Source organism: Zalophus californianus, chromosome 9, assembly GCF_009762305.2.
Source record: "Zalophus californianus isolate mZalCal1 chromosome 9, mZalCal1.pri.v2, whole genome shotgun sequence".
In the NCBI taxonomy this organism is placed as follows: domain Eukaryota; kingdom Metazoa; phylum Chordata; class Mammalia; order Carnivora; family Otariidae; genus Zalophus; species Zalophus californianus.
The window spans coordinates 20,347,017-20,374,621 of record NC_045603.1 but is presented as its reverse complement, the minus strand read 5'-3'; the positions used below and the strand labels follow the sequence as shown (position 1 = coordinate 20,374,621).

Here is a 27,605-nt window from a genome sequence, read left to right as displayed (position 1 = left end):
GAAAATGTAAGTAAATTGGTAATCACATTCCTAGTGCCACTTCAATACATTCCTAATCCCAGATTTATAATCCGTTATGGAACATGTTTCTTGCTGGCAAGTATTTATTGAAAACATGTAAATTGGCTCCTGTTCTCTTTGGCTCTTTTTTTTTTTTTTTTTTTTTTTTAATGGGCTCTACGCTGGGCATGGAGCCCAGCTTGGGGCTTGAACTCACAACCCTGAGATCAAGATCTAAGCTGAGATCACGGGTCAGATGCTTAACTGACTGAGCCACCCAGGTGCCCCCTCTCTGGCTCTTTAAGGCTACCTGGCTCATAAAAATATAATAAATATTGGGGGGAAGGAATGGATGTTTCAAAAGAAAGTCTTAAAAGTTTATTTGTCAAACTGCAAGGACTCAGTGATAAGTATGTAGGGACATCGTATCAGTCAGAGCTCTCCAGAGAAGCAGACGAAGAGGGTGAAGGAGTGTGTGTGTGTGTGTGTGTGTGTGTGTGTGTGTGTGTGCATAAACAAATTTATTTTGAGGAACTGGCTCACGTGATTATGGGAGCCAGCAGGTCCAGAATTTGTAGGGCAAGACAGCAGGCCAGAAAGTTAGGCAGGATTTGATGCTGCAGTCTTGAGTCCAGAACTCACAGACTAGGATTTCTATGTCATGGTCCTGTGGCAGAATTCTTTATTCTCTGGGAAACATCAGTTTTCTCTCTTCAGACCTCATGGATGAGGCCGATCCACATTATTGAGGGTAATCCCCTTAATTTAAAGTCAACTGATTATAAATGTGAATATCTACAAAATACTTTAATTGCAACACATAGATTAGTATTTCATTACATGTAATTTAATGTTATAATTAAATACTGTAATTTAGACAGGTTGACACATAAGACTAACCATCACAGGCGTTTAAGCTAAATATAAGCAGAAGTGCTACCTTACTTATTTCTCTATCATATGTAAGAAGGTCATAACTTCCAGATTATTTTCTCTCTATTAACCAGTAGGACTTCTACAGTTTTCCATTTTTTTGCCCAGGAGCAGAGAGGCACATTTTTTACTAAACTCTTAGGAACAGAAGCCCCATAACTCTTGTTTTTTCGTTCAGTCTTTGCACAAAGTCCAGATCTTGTCTTTGTCAAGATGAGGAAAAGGAGACTCTGAAGTGTTCAGTCACTTTCCCCAAAGTCAGTACCACACACGCTGCTTGGTTTCTGTCTCTCTTCACTTCTCCCTGCTCTTGTTCTTGAAATAGGCAAATAAAATCTCCAAATTGTAACCACTTATTCATTCAGGGTTTTTTTTTTAAAGCCCTAATACATCTTATCAGTTATACACAGAGAGAAAACTGTTTGCCAAGTATTTTTAAAGCTTTCTGGAGCCTATGAGTTAAGAAGTCAAGCTAGTAATTGTAGTGGAAGCTCTCTTCTTGACCTCTTGCAGTGGATGTCATTGGCTTGGAGTCACATCTCCATATTTAACTTCTGACCACAGGGTGTTGTTCTTTCTTCTTCCTTCTTGGTAAGCAAGAGCTATGGTTGTCCAAATATGGACCTCTCTTTCCCGACATCAGTGTTTATGTTGTATGAAAATGAGGAAGAATGTATTTTACCACCTGTCTACTGCATAGAAACCAGACAAGGAGTCATTCCAAAAATTATCTGTGTTCAGCTTTGCAAATACATCGCTGTTCTGATTACTTTCTTTCTGTGTCTGGTTTAATTTAAACCATTCTGTGCACATCCTGAATGATTTTCTGGGGTGGGGAAGCCTGGACTTTAGGGGAAGGCCTGCCTGAGATACAGAATTTCTGGAGAATAATTTCTGAAATCCAAATAACTAAAACTTGTTTGTGTAATTAACAGTGAAACTATAGTCAAGGTGTTTGGCATACTTGTCAGAAAGACTAAAGTTGGTGGGTATTATGATCCTAAGAGAGTCTTTGGGGATGGAATGCCTGGGTGGCTCAGTCGGTTAAGTGTCTGCCTTCAGTTCAGCTCATGATCTCGGGGTCCTGGGATCGAACCCTGCATTGGGTTCCCTGCTCAGTAGAGTCTGTTTCTCCCTCCCCCTCTGCCCCTCCTCCCCCACTCATGCTCTCTCTCTCAAATAAATAAATAAAATCTTCAAAAAAAAGAAAAGAAGACCTCTGGGGGTGCCTGGGTGGCTCAGGTGCTTGAGCGTCCAACTCTTCATTTCAGCTCAGGTCATGATCTCAGGCTTGTGAGATCGAGCCCTGCATTGGGCTCCACACTGGGCGTTGTACCTGCTTGGGACTCTCTCTCTCCCTCTCCCTGTGCCCCCCACCCACCCACATGCATGTGCTCGCTCTCTCTAAAAAGAAAAAAAGAAAATCTCTGTTCTTTAATTCTGTAATACCCTATGGTTTTTGTTTTTTGGCTTTTTTAGGCAGTTAATTGCTCATTTGCAAGTTTTCTCTAAGTTTTCAAATCCACGAGCCTTATATCTGGAGTCTAAATTATATGAGCTGTATCTTCAGGTAAGTAAAATAAATTCTTGCCACTGCAGTTCTTTGTGAGTTTTCTCTGTTGCTCACCAAAATAACTTTTAGGTTCTTAATAATTGTTGATGAATAGGGCCCATGTCTACATTTTAAGTACAGTGTTTTAAAAATTTAATAATTATTTTCTGTGTCCTGAGAAACAGATTTAGACTGTACTAATATTGTTAATTTTAAAGACATTTTGAGTGACTAAACATTGGTGAGCTGTATTAACAGTGGAGATTGTGCCAAAAAAAGGTAACTACTTTTTACTTTTAGGTAAGTTAGCCTTACAGCGTGCTGGGATTTCAGGATCTATTACACTGAGTGAAAGCTGGATAGTTGGAATAAGAATCTATCTCAGTCACAATATATGATCTTCAGTTACAGAAAAGATTGCAGAAAAAATTTGATGTCAGAAGCAGAGTAAGCACTGGATGTCATTCTAAGCCATCTGGGAAAACAAAATTTCCTTTTTTCATTTGGATGTTTTTTAGGTGGAACTTCTATGATTTCAGCAGAATTTATCTTCATTCTGCCCCGTAATTCAGATACAGTTTGTTTATAAAGCAAGAGCTCAAAACTGCAGGAAGCAAAATTCTTAACTAACTGATCTGAGAGGCTCTGTGCCAGGTCTTCTTTCCTGGAATCTTAACGATTGCCATTACTTTCACAGTGTTGTGGGAGCTTTCCCTCATCATGGGACCAGCCCCGCTGGTATAAACCCAAATTTATGAAGGGATTTGGCCTTGACCAAAAGACTGACAGAACCGAGGGTCTGGCATGTGGGATTCAGGGGTCAGAGTTTTGTTTCCACTTTGTTCATTGCATGTATTCTATTGGTGCTGTACCTCCAGGAAGATGTAAAGCTGTTGTCAGCAAACAGCTTTAACCCACACCTAAAAATTTAGATTGTAAAAATCTAATGTAGCAAATTGACACAAGTAAATTACTATCCCATGGTGTGTGTATATGTAACTTCATTAACTTATTTTATAAAATATTATTCTTAGTTGTTGCTACATCAAGATCAAATGGTGCAAAAAATAACCCTGGATTGTATAATGACATACAGACATCCACATATCCTCCCTTACAGGTAAGTTATTTGAAGCTAAAGAAATGCGCTTTCTTTGGCTGGTTTTTAACTTTCTACATTAGAGCCTCTTCTAAAATAAATTTATGAAGGCCTGGAAATTTCCCTTTTCTACTATAATCATAATGCTATTTTCAGGTAAGAAATGAAAATTGAAAGTATATTTGTGTATTAAGAATGTTTCTCCATAGATAATAAGGTAGGAAAGAGACAACTAATTGATAAGTATATGTTGAGAAGGTTATATCATTTCTTGTTGCTTCAGTAATGTCAAAATCTTGGTGATTACTTAGGGAATCATACTGATCACTCTCTGTAAGAACTGAAGAAAGCTTTTATATTAATCTCTTTTAAACAGCTGAATTATTGACTAAGTCTTAATTCCTCACAATCACTTTTACCTTTTAAAATTTGAAAACCTGTTATTTTGTGAAAATTTTCCTTTATGGATGTCAACCACAACGTAGATATTCTTAGTTCCTAGTTCAGTTTACAAATTACTGTACTATATTGCATTTTTTTAAAGTACCATTGATTTTTAAGTGATGATTTGTGCTATATTCCATTTTTAAAGGGAAAACTTACAAAGATTGCTTGAAGACAGAAGCTTTAAGGAAGAGATAGTGCATTTTAGCATTTCTGAAGATAATTCAGTAGTGAAAACAGCCCACCGAGCAGATCTGTTTCCTATTCTGATGAGGTATTTACACTGTTTAAAACTGATTTTTTTAAAAGTTGATCACAAAAACAATTATGAATATACTATTACGATTCTTTCAGTGATTATAATGGAGTATTTCATTTTTTATTTGATTTTGATTTTTTTTTAATTGAACCTTTTAGGGAAATCAAATTGTTATAGAGACTTATTTTAAAATATTTTGTCCCTAACATAAGGAAAGATCTTGCCATGGAGTTATTTTAATAATAATGTTAAAATTGAATCCTCTATTCCTCTAAGTTTTATTATTGAAAAAGAGTAAAGATAATTCGTTGGGTATATAACTATGAGATATAAAGGCTATTGATTTTTGGTGTTGATTATTTAACCATCCACATTACAAACCTTTCTTATTAGTTTTAATTGTTTTTATTGGATTTTCTTGGATGAAAAAGTAATAGTCAATAACAGTCATCAAAGTGTTAGACTTCTATTTAAAAAAACCCTTTGAGGGAGCGCCTGAGTGGCTCAGTCGGTTAAGCTTCTGCCTTCGGCTCGGGTCATGATCCCAGGATCCTGGGATCGAGTCCCAAGTTGGACTCCCTGCTCAGTGGGGAGGCTGCTTCTCCCTCTCCCTCTGCCCCTCCCCCATGCTCTCTCTCCCTCTCTCTTTCTCTCCCTCAAGTAAATAAAATCTTTAAAAAAAAAAAAAAAGGAAAAAACGCTTTGAGGTTCCATTTTACTGGGAATAAAGTAGAAAGTCCTTATTCCTCCTTCAAGGGCCTGGTATGTCCAACCCACCACCCATTCACCGCCCCCCTCAGAGCCCACTTCCATGTCAGTGGACCTGCTCTTCCCTGTACTTTGAACACATGACCACTAGCTCTTCTTTTTCACTCAGTCTCCTCTCAAATGTTATATTGTCAGGATGCCTTCCTTGATCACCTTATGTAAAATCACACCTTCCTGTCATCACCCGGTAGTCTCCTACCTTGCTTTATTTTTCCTCACAATCGTCCGACATAGCCTCCTACTTATCACTCTTCTCCCCTGCCAGAAGGTAAACTCCATGGCCTGTAGAAAATGTTAGTCAAATTAATTTTGCATTCTTTTATGATTAAAAAAACCCTCTTTTTTTCTGTTTTTTAATTTACGTATTACCTACACATCATAGAAGAATTAACTGTGGTGGTAGTGTTTGTGGTTATCCCTGTGTCGCTAGTGCACTTAACAGTAATGCTTGTAGAGCAGCCCTTTTTAAAATTTGGTCTGCTCCTTCTTGGCAGGGGCTGTCACTGAGATGCTTTTGGGGGGTCCCTGAGGTTAGAACTTTTTTAATAATACTACTAAGACATTACCTTTTACCACCGTGCCCAGATTTGTGTTGACAACACAAAAAACAACAGTGGGTAAAACTGTGGGTGCCTTAGCACTAATCAGGACAGTGGCTCCGAACTGTACAAGGCATTCTTCATTGCCACACACCCGGAGTTTAAAAAAAGAAAAAAAGCTAGTTTCGTTTAATGTTCTTGGTAAGTCTTAAGCCTCAAGTACTTGTCTTTTTATCGTTTTATATGATGAAGTGGGAAGTGTGCGTAAAGCACTTCTGCTGAATCCTCATGGAGTGGCGTGTTTTCCAAATAATGGATGCAAGTTACAGAATCATTCATGGCTAAAGATCCATTCAGAGTGCAAGATAGACAGATGGACTTTAATGTAACAGATCACAAAGCTTATTAATAAGGCTTAAGATTCTGCATTGCAACTAGCCTTTAACTTGTTGAGGTTTGCTGTAGTATCAAAGTGGGATATCCACAAGGATCTCAAAAGAATTACTTGAAGGCTTACAAAATACTTTTTCCTTTCTCCAGCTGCATATCTGTTTAAGGCTGGATTTTCTTCAACTATAATATACTGTAAATGATTGAATGCAGAAGCAGATAGGAAAATCCAGTTATCTTCTAATAAGCAAGACAATAAAGAAATGTGAAAAAAGGAAAGTAAAACATGCTTCTAGACTCACTAAGTTTTGGTGGGGGAGAGATTTGGAAAATAAAATTTTTCATTAAAATTGTTATTTACATTAACTCATTTTAATTTCTACCAAGATAAATATCAATAGATAAAACTCACATGCACAAAAGCTCTTTGGGGACCTCAAAAATGTTTAAGAATATAAAGGGGTCCTAATATCGAAAAGTTTAAAAACCACTGTGTTTCAATTTCAAATGTTAAAGCACTAACATTTATTATAAATTAACATTTGCCATACTAAGAAAGTAAGTCCTATCACTAGATTGTTTAGTATTTTATCAGCAATGGATATTGAATTTTATTAGAATGCCTGTTAAGCATGTATTAAAATGATTATATTAACTTTTCCTATGAGCCATTGATCTATATCAATCCAATAGGCTTTATTAGTGATTCTTTCTTGCATTCCTGGGATAAATCCTTATTTGGCTTTAATATTGTTTTAATGCAGCACTGGATACTGTATTTAGAAATATAGGGTTTTATGTTTATAAGCAAGATTGGTATATAATTTTATAATTTTATTTTTGTTCCTCAACCCATCTCAACCTTCATAAATGAGAAAGGACTGTTCCTTCTTTCTCTTAACTATGAAACTTTATAGCATGGGGATTAGTTTTCCTTGAAATTTAGAAAATTCATCTGAAGAACTGTATGGGTTCCATGTTTACTCATGATTACTGTTCTATTCAGGTTTTCTTCTTAAGTTCCTTTTGCTTATTTGTTCTGTTTTCTTTTCCAGAAAATTACCCATTTAATTGAAGTCTTTCCAGTTTCCTTGTTTATTAGAGTTGTATTCACTTACTTCCTGTTAATCTGTGTATTCTCATTTTCATTTGGCTTGCCTATTTTACTGTTTTTTTCCTCCTACAAAGAGCCCCCTTTCAGCTTTTATCTTTATTATTTCCTTGTTCCTACTTCCCTCAGCCTTGTTGTTTTTTGTTTTGTGGTTGTTTTTGTTGTTCTAAATTTTCTCTGTTAAGTATCTAATTTCTATTTTCATCCTTCCTTGTTTTATAATATAACCTTTTAAGTCTGTTGAATTGCTATTCTAGCCTCTTAGGAAAACAAAATGACTAGTATTATGTTTTAGGATTAATGTGCAAACAAAATAATATTCTTTTGACTTATTAGAATTTTGTATGGCCGAATGAAGAATAAGACTGGCAGTAAAACTCAGGGGAAAGCCGCTTCAGGCACCCGCATGTCCATTGTCCTGAGGTTCCTCGCTGGGACCCAACCGGAGGAGATCCAGATATTCTTAGACCTGCTATTTGAACCTGTGAAGCACTTCAAGAACGGTAGCTCTCAACTTCCTGCTACTCTGAATGTGTATTGTCTGCTGTAGACTTCAGATGTCTCAGGCTAGGTTTCCCATGCTCTTGGACATCTTTCTAATGGGATTGTTCCTTCCAATCTCATTGGTGACCTTTAAAGTTTGGATTAGGTGGAGCTCACAGTTGATCCTGGCGATTATCATCATCCACGGGTCAGTAAGCCCCTGATTAGAAAATGTGTATTTTTGGGAGCGCCTGGGTGGCTCAGTTGGTGGAGCATATGACTCTTGAGTTAAGGTTGTAAGTTTGAGGCCCACATTAAGTGTAGAGATTACTTAAAAAAAATAAAATAAGAAAGAAAAGAAATGTGTATTTTTGCTGTTGTGCATTTAGGCCATTTGAAAAATGGTACTTACCCAGGTACAATGTATAGGTTTCTCCTTAGAAACTTAGGGCATGCTGAGAAATTAATTTTAATTGTCTCAGTATTTATTCATTCACTGAGTCATTCATCTATTGAGTAAAGACTTGTTGAATACCTCCTGTGCCCTGGATACTTTTGAAAATAGAAAAGTAAATATTTATGCTCTCAACGTCACCATCTAAACTAAGTGTATATAATAGGTATATCCAGTGAGCTGAAATGCTCTATGGTTTTTTCTCTGGTATGCAATGTTAGTAATTAATAATAATAATAATAGCTAACATTTACTCCATGCCAGACGTTATGATGGGCCCTTTTACATACAGCTCAGTTGATCCTTAAAACAACCACCTGAGGTATCATTACTCGGCTATTCCCATTTTACCAATGAGGAAACTGAGGCTTAGAGAGTTTACTATTTTGCTTATGACCACTCAGCTAGAAAATAGTAGATATTTCTGACTGTAGAATCTCTGCTCTCACCCCATAATCACTTTGCTTTAGGCAAACACAGGTATTTATTTGCATGGTAATGTGTTGTATGAAATTTTGTATTGTTTCTATGATAATGGATTCACCTGTTAAAATGTTTTCGTTCAGTGTAATATTGCCCTGCGAAGGAAGTTGGCTCTGATGAAGGAAGACAAAGGCTTTTGTTCAGTGAAACAGCTCCCATTGTAAGAGGATAGCTATAAATGGTACTCTTTTTGGACAGACCATTTAGGTGTGTGAACTAGCAAGCTCATGATTTCATGCCAGTTGGTTTGAAGTAAAGCTCATGCCATAACAATTCAAGTCTTTTAAGTAAATTACAAAATCAATATGGTGCCTATTTATAAAAGACTATTCTTTTATTTTTATTCAGGGGTGGCAAGAGAAAACATTTGATCCTCAGCATTCAAGAAGCTTCTAATGTAGCAGGCAGGACACTTTCTGTGGAACTGCTCAAGTCATAGACAGTGAAAGCTGAGAGTGAGAAAAATGTATGGGAAGTTGTTAGGTGGAACAGAAGACTATTGCTATTTCAGGTTTTGGGGAGTAGTCTAAGTAGGTTGAGAATGGGGCTTAGAGACTTAATTCTGGCACAAGTTTCTCCTTTATTCTCAGTTTCCTCATCTATAGTGTGATAATACTAAAACCTATCATGCCTAGTTCATTGAATATTTGGTAAGAGAATCAGGAGAAAATACATTAGGAAAGTACATTATCTGTAAATCATTGGAACAATAGAAAATACTCTATAATTGAGGGAATTGACCAAAGGAATCTGTAATTAGAGAGTAATATTTCCTTTTATATGATATCTCTCTTTCACTAGGAGAATGTCATTCTGCAGTCATTCAAGCAGTAGAAGATTTGGATTTGTCTAAAGTTCTTCCTTTAGGTCGTCAGCATGGTATCTTAAATAGCCTTGAAATAGTATTGAAGAACATCAGTCATCTGATCAGTGCATACTTACCAAAGATTTTGCAGATATTGCTGTGCATGACAGCGACTGCATCGCACATCCTTGACCAGCGAGAAAAGGTGAGAGACATTCACTGAGGTTGCTTTCTTCTTGCACTAAAGCATTTTACTTGGGAAATTGGTTGGGACCTGAATATCTAACAGTCTTCACTGTTTTAAATATTTATGTGTAGTTGGAGGATGCAAATTACAGGTGACCCTTGAATAACATGGGTTTAAACTGTGTGGGTCCACTTACAAATGGGATTTTTTTTCCGATAAATATAGTGCAGCACCATAAAGTACTTTCTCTTCCTAATGATTTTCTTAATAACCTTTTCTTTAGCTGACCTTATTATAAAGTAAGAGTACAGTATATAATACGTAAAACATAAAAAGTATGTGTTATTTGACTGTTTATGGTATCGGTAAGGCTTCCAGTCAACAATAAGCTGTTAGTAGTTAAGATTTTGGGGAGTCAGAAGTTATACAGGGATTTTTGACTGTGCAGGGGATCAATGCCCCTGACCCCTGTGTTGTTCAAGGGTCAGCTGTATGTCACTTGTGTATTTTAAAGAGTTTTTAAATAATAGGGTGTGAGTTAGTTCTATATACATCTCAAACTAAAATCAGGGATAGTTGAGCTGATTTCAAGAGCCTCGAGGTATAGGACATCTTCCAACTCTATCAAGAATGGCTGGAGAATGAACAGAATACGGTTAGCATCATCCTTGTTATTTTGAGATAAGAGTTGCCCAGAGGTCTTTTACAAGTAAATTCTTGCCTACTGTAAGTGCAATGTTTTGAATAAGGATAAGTAGCAAGACCCAGCATTGAGCTAACTGCCAGAGGCTTAACAAGATGGTGCTCAGTAAATATTTTCTGAATTGTATTAAAGACTATATATTTATGTTCTCTTGAAACAAGTGTGTGGGCGTAAGTATGCTCTTTGGAAAGCTTAGGGAAACTTAATGTCTTTATGGACTAAAGGCTTCTTAATGGGACTTGAAGTGAAGATCTAGACTCAAGATTTCTGCTGTTGATTCTCAGTTAATGATAAATGGGCACAGTTTTAATTGGGCAAAAATCTGTTTCCTTTGATTTGTGGATATGCCTGGTGAACTGCCTCTCAGGTACGGTCATGATAGCTAAAAATTGACAGCCAGAATTTTACGCTGTTTCTTGGGCTACACATGGATATAAATCTGCTTTAGTGATGAAATAATATTCTCTGATTACCAAGCTCCAGGGATTTAGAACACACCTTCTATTTTGTTAGACACCATTTTCTTTATTCTTTCATTCATTCCTTCAGCAAATATTAATTGAGCCCCTGCTATGTGACAGGCACTGTTCTAAGCACCAGAGATGGAGCAGTGAACAAGGCAAACAAAAATTCCTGTCCATTTATTGATTCAGTAAATACTTATTTCATATCTACCATCTATCATACATCATTCTAGGTAGGGAATGAGACAGGTAAGGACTCAGTATCATGGGAGAAAAAGAATAAATAAATAAATACACAAATAATTAGAATAATGTCAGTTGGTGGTGAGACCTGAGAGGGAAGTAAATGAGAACCTCTGCAGATGTCTGTGTAGCTTTCTCCCCTCCAGTACTCTGCCTTTTCATTCTCCCCAAGCCGCACTACTCTCTCTCCTCATCTTGGGAGGATGACGGGCCTGTGCCTAGACTCTTCCTTCTCCCACTAATCCCTGAAACTCCAACCAGGAATCTGGGGAACGTATAGTACTCACCTCATCTGTTTACCCTCTCAGGGCTTACTGCCCTTTGCTGCCCACTGTCTAGTATCTAAAAATCATTCTCTCACAGATGCTCTTCAGTTTTTTAGTTGCTTGAGAAGGAAGGCCAAATCAAGTCCCTGTTGATCCATCTTGAACAGATGTGGAAAAACCATGAGAAAGGAGCAGGCAGAGAACAGTCCTCTGACTAACACAAGGCTAGGAACAGGTCATGTTCCCAATAGCCAGAGTAGAAACTTCGTAATACCCAAGGCACCAGGAAGAGTCCTAGGCAGGGGAGTACCTCAGTAGTGGAACCAGATTAGCTCTGGAATAAAGGCTGCCCTAGCAATACCTAACAAAGCTTACAAAGCTCATGCTCTTTTCCCAAGTAAATTAATTACATCTGAGAACATGACTCAAAAGCTTTCAAATGATTTAAATGAAAACAAAATTCAGTGTCTGGCATCCAGTCAAGTTTTACCAGGCATACCAAGACGGATGAAAATTTTACTCATAATAAGGAAAAAAAAACAATCAATAGAAGCAGATGCAGCAGTGGCATAGATGGTAGAATTAGCCAAAAACTTGAAACAGCTATTAGGAAGACACTCCATATATTCACAAAAGTAGAGGAAAACATGAGCATGTTGAGGAGAGACAAGAAGACATGAAGAGTTTAAAATAAATTGAGGGAATGTGATAAGAAGTGACCAAACTGGGAGTGGATAGGTCTAAGGAGGTAATATTTGAACTCCTCTATCTACCCAGCTGTGGGAAGAACATTTCAGGCAGAGAAAATGGCTAGTAGTGCAAAGTCCCTGAGGTAGAACAGTTTTGACGTATTCTCAGAACAGACGGAAGGGCAAGATGGCTGGAGCACAAGGAGGGAGAAGAATCATGTAAGATAAAGTCGAGAGGTAGATAGGGCCTCATGGGCTCTGAGATGGATGCGCTCTGAAGTCTACTGGGAAAACTGAAGAAGTTTGAAGCCAGGGAGTGAGGGATAAGGTCTGTTTGATGTTTTTAAAATTTCACTCTGATTGCTTTGTGAAAAAGAGGCTTGTGGAGGGCCAGCAGTGGAAGCTGAAAACAGGTCTTGGAAAATTCTTTATGTTGTATGAGAGTTTCATGGCCATAGGGAGAATTCTGTGAGAATTTTCATTTATGCCTTATAGTGAGTGATAGTGACTTTATCTATACTTGTATATATTAAATCATGAAAGGTTAGAGATTTTATAAACTCTGTAAAAGTTCTCTGACTTTTTGGTTAACTTAGAAGTTACTCAGTAATGCAGCCTTACTCCTGTGTCAATAATCAGTAACTCAAAAGATCATTTATGCAATTTCATAGATCATTAGTTAGTGAGGTGCTAAGCTTTTTGATAGTTTGGAGCTTTTTAAAAAATTCTTGGACAAGTTCAAAGAATTCCTTAAGGTACTGTAATGAATTACTGCACAGTAATACTGCTTAAGTAAGTTAAACTTCTACATTTGTGTATTTGAGCTAAGTTATACATTTACTTTTTTTGTATCTTTTAGTTCCTCCAAGGCATTGACTTAAGTGTATATGATGAGGTTTGTTTTAGTTTGATTTTATTATTTTGGAACATTTAAACAACAGGGTAACTTTTAAATGTACATGAAATTCAGTCAAATGGACTATTCCTCTAGGAACTAAAGTCTACAATTTTCTTCATGATGTTGTGGCCATAAAACTTGATGTTCATTATATTAGAGTATTGTGTTGTCTTCATAAATTTCAGGGTGGTTTTTGGATTTTGATGTAGGTCACTAAGGTCACATGTAAAAATAAGTCACCACTTACATATCCAGAGACCACAGTATATTAATCAAATGGAAAAACAATTAGGGGTTGCACCTTACCTCATTTGTTTGGTTTTTACAACATTCCTTTAAGATCCACTAGAAATTCTGCCTCTTCCATGAAGCTTTTCCCTTTTCAAATTTGTAATTCCTCCCCTCTTGGATATCTTTGGCATTTTCAGTCTGTCATGTAATTTAATACATTTTCCTTCAGTGAGATTTTAAGCTGAAGTCAGACCTATGGCAGTCATACCATTGGACTCATTGGTGGCGGCTCAATAAATTATTCTCCTCTGAGCCTGAGGAAACTGGCCACATATTTGTGATGTTGTAACCCGCAGGGAAGGAGATGCCAGTAGAAGTAGCAGAGTCTGTTATGAAAGAAGTTTGCTGTTAATTTGCCCACTCCAGCCTCTATGCCTCTAAACAGACAAATTGTGATTTTTTTCCAAATTGCATTTTTCTTTGAGCTATATATTTTGAGATCTTCTCATGCCTTGATTCAGTTGCCTCATTCTCTTATACTGTGTGAGGTGTTCTACTGTATAGAGATACCATAAATTCCTTAGTCTCCTAGACTAATTTTAATAAGAATAATTGAAAACTCCTAGTTTTAGAAAAAGTAAAAAATAATAGTACAAGTTATGAAAACAAAAGAGAAAGTAACTTTCATTTGAAATAAAGGTTTGATTTCCCCCCAATCTAAGGCATTGTGATGGCAAAGGGAAAAAAAAGTTTGTTTTATTTAGAATGTTCTGTTCATAGGAAGAAATCGGGATTTTATTTGAGACAATTACTTGGATAAAGAAATACAATAATGTAGGACAACAAAACAGCTGTTCCACTTGTGATTCCACCCCCCCCCCCCAGGACACTTTAAAATGAATTTACTGGGCAGTGATAATGGAGCACATCTTCACCATTTGATTTTTTAAGTCTTCTGCTTTCCCATCTTGTTTGATTAGAAAAGCAGTATGATATGATGAGTTGAATTTCCACGTGAATCAGAGCCACAGTCAACAGACTTAATAACAGAATTTCCAGTTTGATTCTTAACCATCTGAGCAATAGTGCCTCCTTGAGGAATCAAGATAAAAATGAAATACATTTTTTTTTTTTTAAGAGAAGGTCTTTGTTTTACAGATACACCTCAGGTTTATTAACCCACTGAAAAATTTAAGACGTCTTGGAATCAAAATGGTAACTGACATCTTTCTGGATTGGGAGTCTTACCAATTCAGAACTGAAGAAATTGATGCTGTATTTCATGGTGCAGTTTGGCCCCAGGTAAACTTTATTACTACATTCTGCTTGGATACCTTCTGCTACTTCCTTTGTTACTACTTTAACCAGCACAGTCTATGAATGCGAGTCCTGGTCTTTTACATCGAGTCTTCCTTTGGTTCTGGAAGTTTTAGAACACTTTTCTTTCCCTCTACGGTCACCTAAAGCTCAAGAGCTGGTTTCTGTAATACCGTGACTTTTATACCTTAAGGTTATTTAGAATATGATTGTGTATCTTAAGCAAATGGAATCTAACTGTTGTAGCACCTCAGTGATGTGTCTCTGGATTTTGACAAGCATAAGAGAAAATACACAGATATTCTTGTTACATATTTCCTTGTTTGTAACCATTTTGTAATGATACCTGGTATAACTATAGCTAAAAAGACTATGGAGGAGACTTGATTTTAGGAATTCTAGCTGCTTGAGCTCTACTGTTTCTAACCAGTTGAAACCTAAAGTACCTCATTCCTTTTAAGTGTCTAGCACTTCCTTGCTCCATCTTTGCCATTTTTCCCGGGTAGATATTATTTAAGATTCCTTTATTTTTTCTTCAGTCTGTCCTTTAAATGTTAATCTCTGTCCCTTGGCTCTTTATCCTCTGGTGTGGTTTCTATACTTGTTCTGCTTTTTAGTTGTTTCCCCCCCACACACACAATTCTGTATGTGCTTTTATTTTGTATTCTGTTTCTATTTTGTGTCCTAGATCAGAAGGCTTGGATCTGAGAGTCAGTATTCTCCTACTCCTCTGCTGAAACTAATTAGTATCTGGAGCAGAAATGCAAGGTATGACCCTTTTTCTCCCACCTTTAAAAAGGACAGTGTTTTAGACCAATCTAGTCAAAATGAGTCAGGGTTACTAATAATATAATTTATGGTGAAATACCACAGGTGCCGTTAAAGAGAATAGGTAGCTGAATTTCAGAATACACAGGTTTAAAGAAAAATACAAGTTGCTGAACAGTGTAATCCAAGAAAAATACCTGTGCATTCATATAAATATAAAATGAAGTAGAAAATGTCTAGAAGGATACGTGAGAAACTGTTAGTGTTGCTATAGCATGTGGAGGTTTGGGTACCCCAGAGCAGGGAAGAGGTACTTTTTATGATATTTTTGGAATGTTCACTTATAACTTTTAAAAAAGGGAAAAGTAGGTAAAATAACATTTTGCAATGTAAGTTAAAATTGTAGAGTATATATTCTAGTAAAACTTACGCATTTTTGCTAGTTTTACAGTTTCATTAATACTTAAAAATCAGAAGTATTGGAAATGATAGGGATGTTCTTCTAATCTGTAGTAATTGTTTCAGTAGTTTGATTTGGCCTGGGAAAGGGAAAAACAGAATGTGAAACATGGCAGATACAGGTTTCCCCTGCTATCTGAAAGTTCCTGTGAAACCTTTCATAAGCCGAGATGGCATAAAGCAAAGAAGTAATTCCTATTAATTTATATGGAAGAATGTTTTAGTGTTTCTAGATCCAAAAAATAACTTCTCTTAGGCTTTTCCGATACCTTAGGTCACATCTTGCTAAGGGATGCACAAAATAAATCGAGATAAAGCGCAGATGCTCCCAGACACTGTTCACAGCTCTGGCGGCTGGATGCTGAGCTACGGAGTGTAGTTTCCAGGGAAGGAGCCTGATGGGGCCATTGTTGCTGCTCAAGAGGTGCATGCTGCCCCTGTAACGGCTCACTGCAAAACAAATGGTGAAGGCTCTTTTCGCTTACCACCTTCTTTCACAAAACCAAAGTGGTATAATACGAACTTTCAAAAAGCCGGGGATACCTGTAGTTATGCCAACTATAAATATTCCTATTTTTTGCATGCTTGCTTAAAAATAAAAGCTGATTTGTAATTGGCATTCTATGTCTTCTTCCCAGTTACCACTTAAAATCAGGAAAATTTCACAGGCTTTTTTAGTTTTTCTAGATGTCCTCCATTCTTGTAAAACTATGTCTAAATATACATAGAGTTCTCATAGTCATAAATCAACATCCTTTTGAGGACATGATGAGCTGTTTACAAGACCTTTATCTACAGATGGTTCAGAGATGCTTGTGTCACAGACCAAGTGCATACTTACTGAGGAGTGTAGAAACCTATGTTGTTTATTTCAGTGATGGAAACAGACTTAAGTTTGCCCTGATCTGTTTTGAAGAATGAAAGGTAGAATTAAAAAAAAAAAAAAAAAAAATTTTTTTTTTTTTTTTTTTTTTTTTACTACTGATTCAGTAAAGGTCAAGATTTTAATATCTTGGCATCAGTTTTTACAAAATTGGTATCATATTGTATAACCAACTTTTGATTTTATTTTTTTTCTTGTACCATTGTATCATGAACATTTCCCCGTCATTAAATAGTCATCAGAAACAAACCAAAGACCTTGACATTGTCTTCCTCAGGAAAACCTGTTTAAAATATTTTTACGGGTAGTAAGGCCTCTTTTCATTTATCTCCCAACTTGAGAAAGCTGTTTCATATCTTGTCTTATAACTGGACATTTATAAGCAGCACTTCATAGGCATACTTGAGAAGTGTTTTATAGCTGTATAATTTGCATGTCCTATGAAGGACTCTTTATCTGAGAACACTTGGCAATAGTGACTCCCTGTTATATTAGTTGGGTTCTTACTTAAGGTACAGATCCCCATCATTGGGTGCCACTTCATTGTACGTTCTGCAGTGTCTTTCTCATTATGGGTTGGAGAAAAATAGAAGCCACAGAGCAATAGAGGACGTAGGCTGCAGAACTTTTTTTTTTAATTTTCTATGTAACTCTTACCTGAAAGAAATCTTTAGAAGTATTGACTTCCCTTGAAATCTCCATAACAACAGATATGCGTGTATATTGTTGTGTGTGGAAGAATTTAAAAATGCATATTTCAGAACCACTTGATGGGAATGTGTCTCTTCAGTAAAAGAAAATTCTATTTTGAAGTATGGTTACCGTTTATATAGTGTCAGACATTCAAACAGGTTTTCATCTACAGAGAAGTCTAGCATTTTACTTTGTATTTGGACAGATGCAAGTAGAGCTGAACTATAGCCAGTATTTTCAAGCTCACAACTAAGGTTAAATTGTCTCAGAAATTAAGTGAACTCAGGACAACAAAAACTTGCTCACTAACTAGACTGATCATATCATCCCAACTATATTCCTGAGGGCGAAAAGAGATCCTATAAATAATTAAGCCAGGATAACCAAGATAAACTGGGACTGTCCCTGGCCACTCTCTCTGATAGCTGCTCCGGTTCTGACCACCATGACCCCCACGTGGTTCCATCTCTTCCCCTGAGCTTCCCACTCGCGGAAGGGCCTGTGATTACATGCTGCCTTTAATGCACTCATTTCTTAATAGCTGACCTACCTAAAGCTCCCTGAGGGCAGAGACCATTTCTCATTTATTACTGTACCTTCCTCCACGGGGGGTTTGTACCCATCTTAATCCATGGTTGGTCAGTATTCATTATGTGTTAAAAGAGTGACTGAAATTTCTGACAGAGCTGTACACTTAAGCATGGAGCATGTCCAGGATACCCTGGCTTCAAGTTCTACTGCTGTTCAAGAAACACAGTTTGGTCACTTAGAAGTTGCACTGAATTTGAATGGGTTCTTGCTAGGACCTTGGCAGCAACTGAAAGCAGTCCTCTCACCTTTTGTGCTTGAAAACATGTTAAGACAACATACAGCATAGTGGTTAAGAGAACAGTCTCCAAAGCCACACAAACCTAGCTTCAAATCCTAGCACCACTGCATGTTCTTTGACAAAGTTGGCCTCTCCTCTCTGAGCCTCCATTTTACCACCTGTAGCATAGAAATAATAGCAGTACCTACCTCACTGATAATAGAGATGGTAATGTGTAATACCATCTGCACTTTCTGTGTATACACATCCAGTTACGGGCAAGCTCAGAAGTGTTTCTGTGGGTTCAAAATCTGGAAGGTTAAGAAAGTCATTGGCTTTGTGCCTGCCCACGCCATGCCCAATATCTGTTGGACAAAGATGTATGAAAACAACCACTTAGAACTTTTCCTCAGTTTGTTAGTACTAAGTAAATTAAAAGTGTTTGAGCTCTTTTTCAAAGGATCATAAATTAGTAAAACTATCTGAATTTTTTTGGTTTTACCTTCCTGCTGATTGTTAAGAGGACTACATCCTTGACATAAAACAGTTGCTGGTTTGCCACTGGCTGGAAAGCCTTTGTGCTCTCTACCCTTGTTGGTGTGTTTCCTCTGGGTGGGATGCTTCTATCATTTGTGTGAGTCTTTCATCTTTCATACTTGGGGATGGATTCACCCACCTCTCCCAAAAAATGATCATGATCTCTGAATCTTGCATATCCTGATACAGCAAATATTTCTTTGGTCTGTACTCCTGATTCCCATGTTGTAGTGCATTGGTTTTTATGTGAGGGTATAAACGTTCACATTCTAGAAGGCTTATAATTGAAAAGTAGCCTGTCTTCAATACATTTCTTTTAGAAAAGGCTTAGACTGTGGTTCAAATCTCAGCTTTACTACTTACTAGCTGAGGCTTTAGACATGTCTCAGGTTTTTTAATCTGTAATGTGGGGACAATGTTACCACATTCTAGAGATGTTATGAGGATTAAATGAGAGATATACATAAAGTGCCTAAATAACATAATCTTTTGAGGTGCCTAGAATTATCCATCAAATTTTAGAATTTAAAGTAATTTCCCGGGCGCCTGGGTGGCTCAGTTGGTTAAGCCACTGCCTTCGGCTCAGGTCATGATCCTGGAGTCCCGGGATCGAGTCCCGCATCGGGCTCCCTGCTCGGCAGGGAGTCTGCTTCTCCCTCTGACCCTCCCCTCTCTCATGTTCTCTCTCTCTATCTCATTCTCTCTCTCAAATAAATAAATAAATAAATCTTTAAAAAAAAATAATAAAGTAATTTCCCTTTTGATGTTCATACACATATATATTTAAACTCAGTATGAAAATGCATATGGAGCATGTTTTCAGAAATAAATATATTGAGAAATAAGATGACAATTTCAATGTTTTTCCTTGCAGATATTTCCCTTTCCTGGCTAAACAGAAACCTGGGTACCCAGAGTGTGATATTCTGACCAACGTTTTTGCAATTCTCTCAGCAAAGAATCTCTCTGAAGCCACAGCCACTATTGTGATGGATATAGCTGATGACCTTCTTAACCTTCCAGATTTTGAACCCACAGAAACACTTTTGAGCTTGCCAGTAACTGGATGTGTATACACAGAAAGTGCAGATGGTATGTGTGCTGTACAATGCAAATGATTCTTAGATTTCTGAAATAGCATTTGTGCCCTCAAAAGGGAAAAAGTCAATACAATTTGATTCTTTTAATTACTTATATTATTAAAAAACTTTCTTTTCTCTATAAACAATTTTCTTTCCAGTGATAGAAATTCAGAATTATGCTCCAGAGAGCTCAACTATCCATCAGGAAATTATTAAATGACTTCCACTGTCATGTCTCTGAATTCTTCCTGTCAAATTATCCTAACAGTTCTTTTACTACCAAAAATGCCTTGCATAAAGCCCCAGGGGTCTCGCATATCAATTTTTAATTTAGCTAATAAAACAGCTATTGTGACTAAGAAAAAAGTGATTTAATCTTTAGAGTTGAAATTTATTAAATTTTTATGAAAATTGAGTGCTCTCCTTGCCTGTCATTATGAAGATAGTGTATGATTATCCTTTAAGAGAATAGTTAATTAAAATAAAAACATTTATCACTTTTTTTTTCAGAGTCTGTCACGTTGGGAGGACAATTAATTCTACCTCATGTTCCTGCAATTCTCCAGTATTTCAGCAAAACCACAATAAGTGCAGAAAGGGTGAAAAAGAAGAAGAATAGGGCACAAGTCAGTAAGGAACTTGGCATTCTGTCAAAGTAAGTGATATATTGGTCCTTAAAAGATAACAATACTATCCGTGGTTTTAATTTTTGCTAAATTATATCTAGTTTTTCAATTATTTTAATGTGGTAATCTGAAAAGATTTTCAGTAGTTTAAATGCCCTTCATTTTTAAGTTAATATAGAGTTCTGTTTCTCTGCCAGAATATTCATTAGAAAACTTTTATGGCATCTGCCTTCATTTTATTATGAGAGAACAGTCTTCAAAATTCTAAACTTGACTAACAGATTTATATATTTTGTTCAGTTACAGTTTTGATTTACATGAGATCACATTTTTCCTATTTTTTTTTAGTTTAATTGATAAAAAATAATTCATTTAAAAGAGCAGGTTGTGTTTGTTTTGTTTATTTGTTTTTTAAGGTGAAGATCTTGCAAGGATTTTTAAAGATTCTTTTTGGCAATAGACCTAGTAATATATAATTGAGATTTCTGTAGCAAGGTTGATAAACTTACAGAGTGTAAAAAATGTTTCCATTTAAACTCTTAAATTGTTACAGGACTTAGCTGTTTAAAGTTTGTTTTTTCTGTGACCTCAACAACAACAAAAAGTGATATATTAGAATCTTTCAGGAACTTCTTTGAAATGTTTTATTTATACTATTGTATTTCTAAGTTATGCAGAATGGGAAACCACACAAAATACACTCATTAAATTTTATCACAGGCTGTGTGGTAGTGCAAAATGGATGAGAGATTAGGCACCAGAAAGACCAGGGTTTGAAAGGTCTGCTCTACCATTTCTTAGCTGTGTGATGTCAGCTTCTCTGAGTCTCAGTTTTCTTTGGGCAAAATGGGGCTAAAAATAATTCCTACATTGAAGGGTATCGTGGGAGTTAAATCGAAATACTGTACATAAAGCCTTAAACAACTCTTGGCACTAAAAAATGTTATTTTCTTTGTAAAATAAGAAGTTATTGTCAAAAAAATTAAAAAATTTAAAAAAAATTTTTTTAAAGATTTTATTTATTTATTAGAGAGAGAAAATGACAGAAAGCACGAGAGGGAAGAGGGTCAGAGGGAGAAGCAGACTCCCTGCTGAGCAGGAAGCCCAATGTGGGACTCGATCCCAGGACTCCAGGATCATGACCTGAGCCGAAGGCAGTCGCTTAACCAACTGAGCCACCCAGATGCCCAAAAATAAAAAAATTTTTTAAAAATTACTAATTGTTAGATTATAGCATCGGAGTTTACTATAACCCACCTACAAAATCAGATGTTATAAGAGAAATAGAATAGTAGCCATGAGCCTGAAGTTGGAGAGAAATAAAAGTGGACACTGCTATAAGTCAGTTAAACTTTTCCTACATGAACACATAAAAGCCACCTGTGTATGTAACATGTTTTTCTACAAAAAGTTTAACTTTTTAGAGAAGTACTCTTGTGTTATCTTCCTTACATATCAGTATTTCCCCTTCTCTAGGATCAGCAAGTTCATCAGAGACAAAGAACAAAGTTCTCTACTCATTACACTTCTTCTTCCTTTCCTTCACCGTGGCAATATTGCTCAGGTACAAATTCACAGGACCTTGGCTTTGTCTTTAAAGTGGCACTTCATTATTAAGGTTTATCCATGAGCGGTAATTTCATTGGTTTGATTCTGTGATGTATTTGCAAAAAGACTTTATACAGAAATATAAAATTAAAAATAGAGAAGAAACATTGGGACAGAGGTAGGAATGAGGGTGAGCAAGAAGGTAGAAGCACCATCATCAGTCCTAAAAGTCATTTTCCTTTCTTTAGCTTCCAGTCCATTTCAGGATTTTTTTTTTCCTCTCTCACTTTGATCAATAACAAATCTGGAACCCAAGAAATGCATTGTATAATCTTAAATATGGATCACAGTTAAAGAACTGAATGAAAAGTCAGTCTGTATTAATATTACATGCAGCTAAGACTTTCTAAAATGATTTTCAAACCTTAGTTCAATCTCAAGTCAGAGTCTTCCCATGGCTCAAACTCAGTAAGACCTTAGTAGCTACACTGAACATCTCTTACCACATAGTAATTCAGTATAGAAGACCACAGATCTGTAGACAACCAGAAGTGTATATTTTTCTTCAACAAGCTCATTTTTCTTGGCCCTTTTTGGACTAGACATAGAAGAAATTATGTTCTAAAACCATGTGTCTTTTTCTATTAGAATTAAAGGAAGAAACTGTTAATGGACATTATTGTGGATTTTATGTTAAGTTAAAATGCTAAGAACTTTTAAAGGCCTGTGAAATAACTTTTCTAATTACTACTTCTGCTTCTTAGTGATAATTGTTTGTTTTTTGTTCTGTAATATTAAAGCCAAGTTGACCAGTTTTCTAAATTACTGAAATGTAATTTCTCTTAATATTTCTTCTTAAGGATACAGAGGTTGATATTTTGGTGACAGTACAAAACCTGTTGAAACATTGTCTGGAGCCTACAAGCTTCCTCAAGCCTCTAGCAAAACTCTTTTCGGTTATTAAAAATAAGTTGTCAAGACAATTGCTTTGTACAGTTTTCCAGGTCTGTAATGCCCATTTCTACCCCCAAACCACCCCTTTTTAAAAAGATAACTATGACATGTAACACATATTAACAGCTTTCTTGTCAACATGATGTTTCATATAATTTGAGAGGAAAGGGGGAGTTGAAGGGAGGAGGGCAGAAAAGTTAAGGTTTTATTCAATAATAATATACTGTTTTCATTCCTTTTAGACTCTTTCTGATTTTCAGAGTGGATTAAAATATATTACTGATATTGTCAAGGTAAGAGAGAAAGTCTTATATTTCTCTTTTGCTTCAAAAGTATTATCATTTTTGTTTATTTAAGATTTATATACCTTCATCTCTGTTTTCAGTGTTTCACAGTATTTCAATGTTTTCATTTCTTGTAGCTTAACGCCTTTGATCAAAGACATCTTGATGATATCAACTTTGATGTTCGCTTCTCAACATTCCAGACCATCACTTCTTATATTAAAGAGATGCAAACTGTGGATGTTAACTACCTAATTCCAGTTATGCATAATTGTTTCTATAATATGGAGGTAGGTTTTTATAGCAAAAATTTATGGATTGTTTTTCATTGTTTTGATAATACAACTACATGACCTGATTTCTTAATTTGTATTTTGAGCAAGACAAAGATTTTTTTTTTTAAAAGATTTCATTTATTTATTTGAGAGAGTGAGAATGAGAGAGAGAGAGTACATGAGAGGGGGGAGGGTTAGAGGGAGAAGCAGGCTCCTCGCTGAGCAGGGAGCCCGATGCGGGACTCGATCCTGGGACTCCAGGATCATGACCTGAGCCAAAGGCAGTTGCTTAACCAACTGAGCCACCCAGGCGCCCCAAGACAAAGATTTTTGTGTAAAATTTCTTTTAGCTGCAGACTATTTTGTTTGGTGAAGACCATATTGTTATTGTCGTGATTTAAAAGACAAATATTTTGAATAAAATAATACATGTGGAAGCACTTTGAAAAATCCATAAGCTGTGTATTAGAATAGGAAAATTCATAGAGACAGAAAGTAAATTAGTAGTTAACTAGGGCTGCCAGGGGAGGGAGGAATGGGAACCGGGGGGAGGACTTCTGATTGATACAGGGTTTTATTTTGGGCGGGATGAAAAATGTTCTGAAGTTAGATAGTGGTAGTGGTTGCACAACCTTATGAATCTACTAAAAACCATTGAATTGTACACTTTAAAAGGGTGAATTTTATAGTATTTCAATTACATCTCAGTTTTTTGTTGAAGTTTCATCACTATATTATTTCGTCACTATATTATATGTACATAACATATAATATATATATTAGATTACTTTTATTGATACAGAAATATAAAGGGTTTGGACTATATTAAGTACCATGTTGCTGAACTGAATTAAAACCCAAAACTGGGGAGAATGGAACACTTGATTTATAGTTAACCATGTAATGGCATCAGTAATCTCTTTGTGGCGTTTCATAATTATTCATCTGATATTAATGATTATGTAATATGTGGAAAAGTAATCTCCCCATTTGGGGCTAATTCTTCATATTTAATGTCAAATTCTAGCACAAAGAACTCCAAATCACTGCCTGGTTGGCTGAGTTGACAATACTTCTTTCTCCACGTTCACTACCTACATTGTTCAAACCAGGAACTAGAGCACAACTAACCAGAATTATACCACCCAAATCTGTCATTTTCAGTTACACATTATATTGAATATTGAAAACTGGCTTTAGTGAACCTTTCGTTCTGTTTGAGAAATAAAACTAATCAAAAAGTCTATTTCACTGTATTTTCCAAATCAGAGTGTCACTTCTCAATAAGCATGATTTTTCAGAGTTATTTACTACAGGCATACCTCATTTTATCATGCTTTGCAGATACTGTGTTTTTGGGTTTTAGGTTTTTTTTTCTCTCTTTTTTTTTTTTTTTTTTTACAAACTGAAGGTTTGTGGCAACAGTGCTTTGAACAAGTCTTATCAGTGCCATTTTTCCAACAGCATTTGCTGATTTTATCTCTGTGTCACGTTATGTTGATTCTCACAGTATTTCAAACTTTTTCATTATGATTATATTTGTTACAATGATCTGCGATCAGTGATTATGATGCACTGAAATCACAGATCATGGTGTTTTTTAATTAAGTTATATACCTTGTTTTTTTAGACATAATGCTTTTACAAACTTAATAGACTACAGTATAGTGTAAACATAACTTTTACATGCACTGGGAGACCAAAAAATTAATTTATTTATTTCACTTTATTACGATTTTCACTTTGCTGTGGTGGTCTGGAACCAAACTCACAATATCTCTGAGGTAAACCTGCATATTCCTCACAGACCTACATTTGGTTCTTCCTTAGGTATGATGTACTTGGCGGACATTTCTTAGGAGGGATCTTTACGTAGAGGAGTGGCAACATTTTGTAAACTCTTCCATTGGGAAATAATATTCCATATTATAGTTATTACACAGAATAATTTGTTTTGTTTTGTTTCTTTTCCTGTTTCCAGTTAGGAGACATGTCTTTAAGTGATAATGCCAGCATGTGCCTGATGAGTATCATCAAAAAACTAGCTGCTCTGAACGTCACAGAAAAAGAATATAGGGAAATCATTCATCGTTCACTCCTGGAGAAGTTGAGGAAAGGATTGAAGAGCCAGACAGAGGTATTGGGGTTTTCAATTGTATCTTTGTCTTTTACGTGCTACTGTTGTGGGTTTTGGTTTTGGTTTTATTTTTCCCTACTTAGGCTGTTGTTGAAAAGCAGTCAGGCTTAGTACATTTAATTAAAATACTTGATTGCATAAATACTCACCAAACTCTTAAAAGGACAGTAGGAATAGAAAGGAGAGTGATCCTTTCTGATCTTACAGTTTGTGTTTACAGTAGGAATGTTTTACTTTAAAAAAAAAATTAAAAAAATTATACGGGCTTTTTTGTGTGTCTCTTTATATTATCTAGAAAGCAAATTCTTTTTTTTTAAAAGATTTTATTTATTTGAGAGAGAGAATGAGAGAGAGAGCATGAGAGGGGGTTGGGTCAGAGGGAGAAGCAGACTCCCTGCTGAGCAGGGAGCCTGATGCAGGACTCGATCCCAGGACTCCAGGGTCATGACCTGAGCCGAAGGCAGTCGCTTAACCAACTGAGCCACCCAGGCGCCCTAGAAAGCAAATTCTTAAAAAAATATTTTTTTTTCTCAACTTGGCATTTGCAGAATATACAACAGGATTATACCACAGTGCTTTCCTGTTTAGTTCAAACCTTTCCAGATCAACCAGAATTTAAAGACTTGGTACAGCTTACTGATTGCCATGATCCAGAAATGGACTTCTTTGAGAATATGAAGCACATTCAGGTAGAAGACACTTCCGTGTTGTTTTTTTTTTTTCTGCCTATAAAATAAGCATTTCAAACTGTTCTATCTCATGTAAAAAGATATATTAATTTTCCAAAAAGTTTTGAGCCTCTCATTCCTTGGTCTTCATGATCGTCAGTCAAATTAGCACAGGAAATGATCATTTTCCTGGGGTCTTTTCATGGTATCATAAACCACAATAATAGTGTCACATTTCTCTGCCATTTCCTAAGAAGTACATAAATGTTTTAGGATCCATTGTTAAATAAATGCTATGGATTATAGCTCTGGAAACAAATCAAGGCACAGGTGTTTGTTCATGTAACACATGGACTGTATTTCACTCCTTTAATCTTTTCATGGAAAAGGAACATGATACTAAAATGGAGCTGGTTGTAGGTGAGTGTATTCAGTAACTAATTCTTATTTTATCTAACTCATAGATCCACAGAAGAGCAAGAGCCTTGAAGAAACTGGCAAAACAACTAATGGAAGGCAAAGTTGTGCTTTCTTCTAAAGCTCTTCAGAATTACATCATGCCTTATGCCATGACTCCAATTTTTGATGAGAAAATGCTCAAGGTAGGACATTAGATCTAGAAACCGTTAACCTCTACCCATACCATGACACTTTTCCAAAGTGCCTGTGGGGTTGGTAACATCCATATTGATGTTGTCACAATAATTAGAGACTTAAAATAGTTCTGATGCCCTTAGAATTGTACTTGGCACATAGTAAATGCTCTATAAATGGTAGTTGTAATTTTTATTTTCACTATTATTAGCCCACAAAGGCCAACCACAAAATATTTCCCCTCTTAGAAATAAATGATCACATTACTAACCTAGTATACTTTTATTTTTGTATCATAGGACTTAATTCTGGTAAATGCCATTAATCAGCAGAATCATTGTTTTCCCAAATGGCTCATAAGAAATGAAGTTAAATAATAGCTACCTTTTCTTTAGCATTGTACCAGATACAGGAACTATTCTAAGTACTTTATATAATCTTACTTCATCATCACCCCAGCTTAACCCTATAGGGACTGTTGTCACTATTTTACAGGAAAGTAAACTGGGAATAAGTGAGGTATTTAAATTTCTTAGAGACATACAGAATGAGAATCAGTGTTTGAACTTAGGACTGTCTTCACTATTATACTACATAGTGCCAAAAACAGTGCCTGGCACATTGTAAGGCCTTGATAGATTATTGTTTAGAATAATGAAAGACAGTACCCAGAAATTTAAGTCTAATTGAGGTGATATCAGGAGTTGTGACTTGAATTTATGCTGTGTTGATCACATAGTGTTGTGCAAAGTTAGGTTTCCCCTGTTGTTTCAAAAGTTTTTAAAGAATTACCTAAGTAAATAAAAGAATACTCCCCCAAATTCCAGTTTAAAAGTCAGTAGGCACAACCAACTTATACTTTGATGGCAGTAAAATAGGAAAGAGGTGTAGATGGAAAAAATAAGTTATATTTAGTTTTGGTTGATGTTAACTTGGTATATCCTTTTAGTTTTATTTTTAACACATTGTGA

General features: G+C 36.0%; 1 protein-coding gene across 5 annotated transcripts in view; it reads left to right on the top strand.

Moving 5' to 3' along the window:
• Positions 1 to 27,605, top strand: part of UTP20 (UTP20 small subunit processome component) — a 101,143-nt gene that overhangs the window by 34,904 nt on the left and 38,634 nt on the right. For all 5 annotated transcript variants that reach the window (XM_027594716.2, XM_027594717.2, XM_027594718.2 and 2 more), the window contains 16 exons: positions 2,413 to 2,503; positions 3,520 to 3,605; positions 4,177 to 4,302; positions 7,432 to 7,598; positions 9,317 to 9,525; positions 14,160 to 14,303; positions 15,007 to 15,086; positions 19,341 to 19,558; positions 20,059 to 20,203; positions 21,651 to 21,738; positions 22,583 to 22,726; positions 22,919 to 22,969; positions 23,098 to 23,250; positions 25,217 to 25,372; positions 25,921 to 26,061; positions 26,505 to 26,642. In XM_027594716.2, coding sequence (XP_027450517.2) covers positions 2,413 to 2,503; positions 3,520 to 3,605; positions 4,177 to 4,302; positions 7,432 to 7,598; positions 9,317 to 9,525; positions 14,160 to 14,303; positions 15,007 to 15,086; positions 19,341 to 19,558; positions 20,059 to 20,203; positions 21,651 to 21,738; positions 22,583 to 22,726; positions 22,919 to 22,969; positions 23,098 to 23,250; positions 25,217 to 25,372; positions 25,921 to 26,061; positions 26,505 to 26,642 — 2,137 coding nt within the window. The remainder of the gene's footprint in view (positions 1 to 2,412; positions 2,504 to 3,519; positions 3,606 to 4,176; positions 4,303 to 7,431; positions 7,599 to 9,316; positions 9,526 to 14,159; positions 14,304 to 15,006; positions 15,087 to 19,340; positions 19,559 to 20,058; positions 20,204 to 21,650; positions 21,739 to 22,582; positions 22,727 to 22,918; positions 22,970 to 23,097; positions 23,251 to 25,216; positions 25,373 to 25,920; positions 26,062 to 26,504; positions 26,643 to 27,605) is intronic.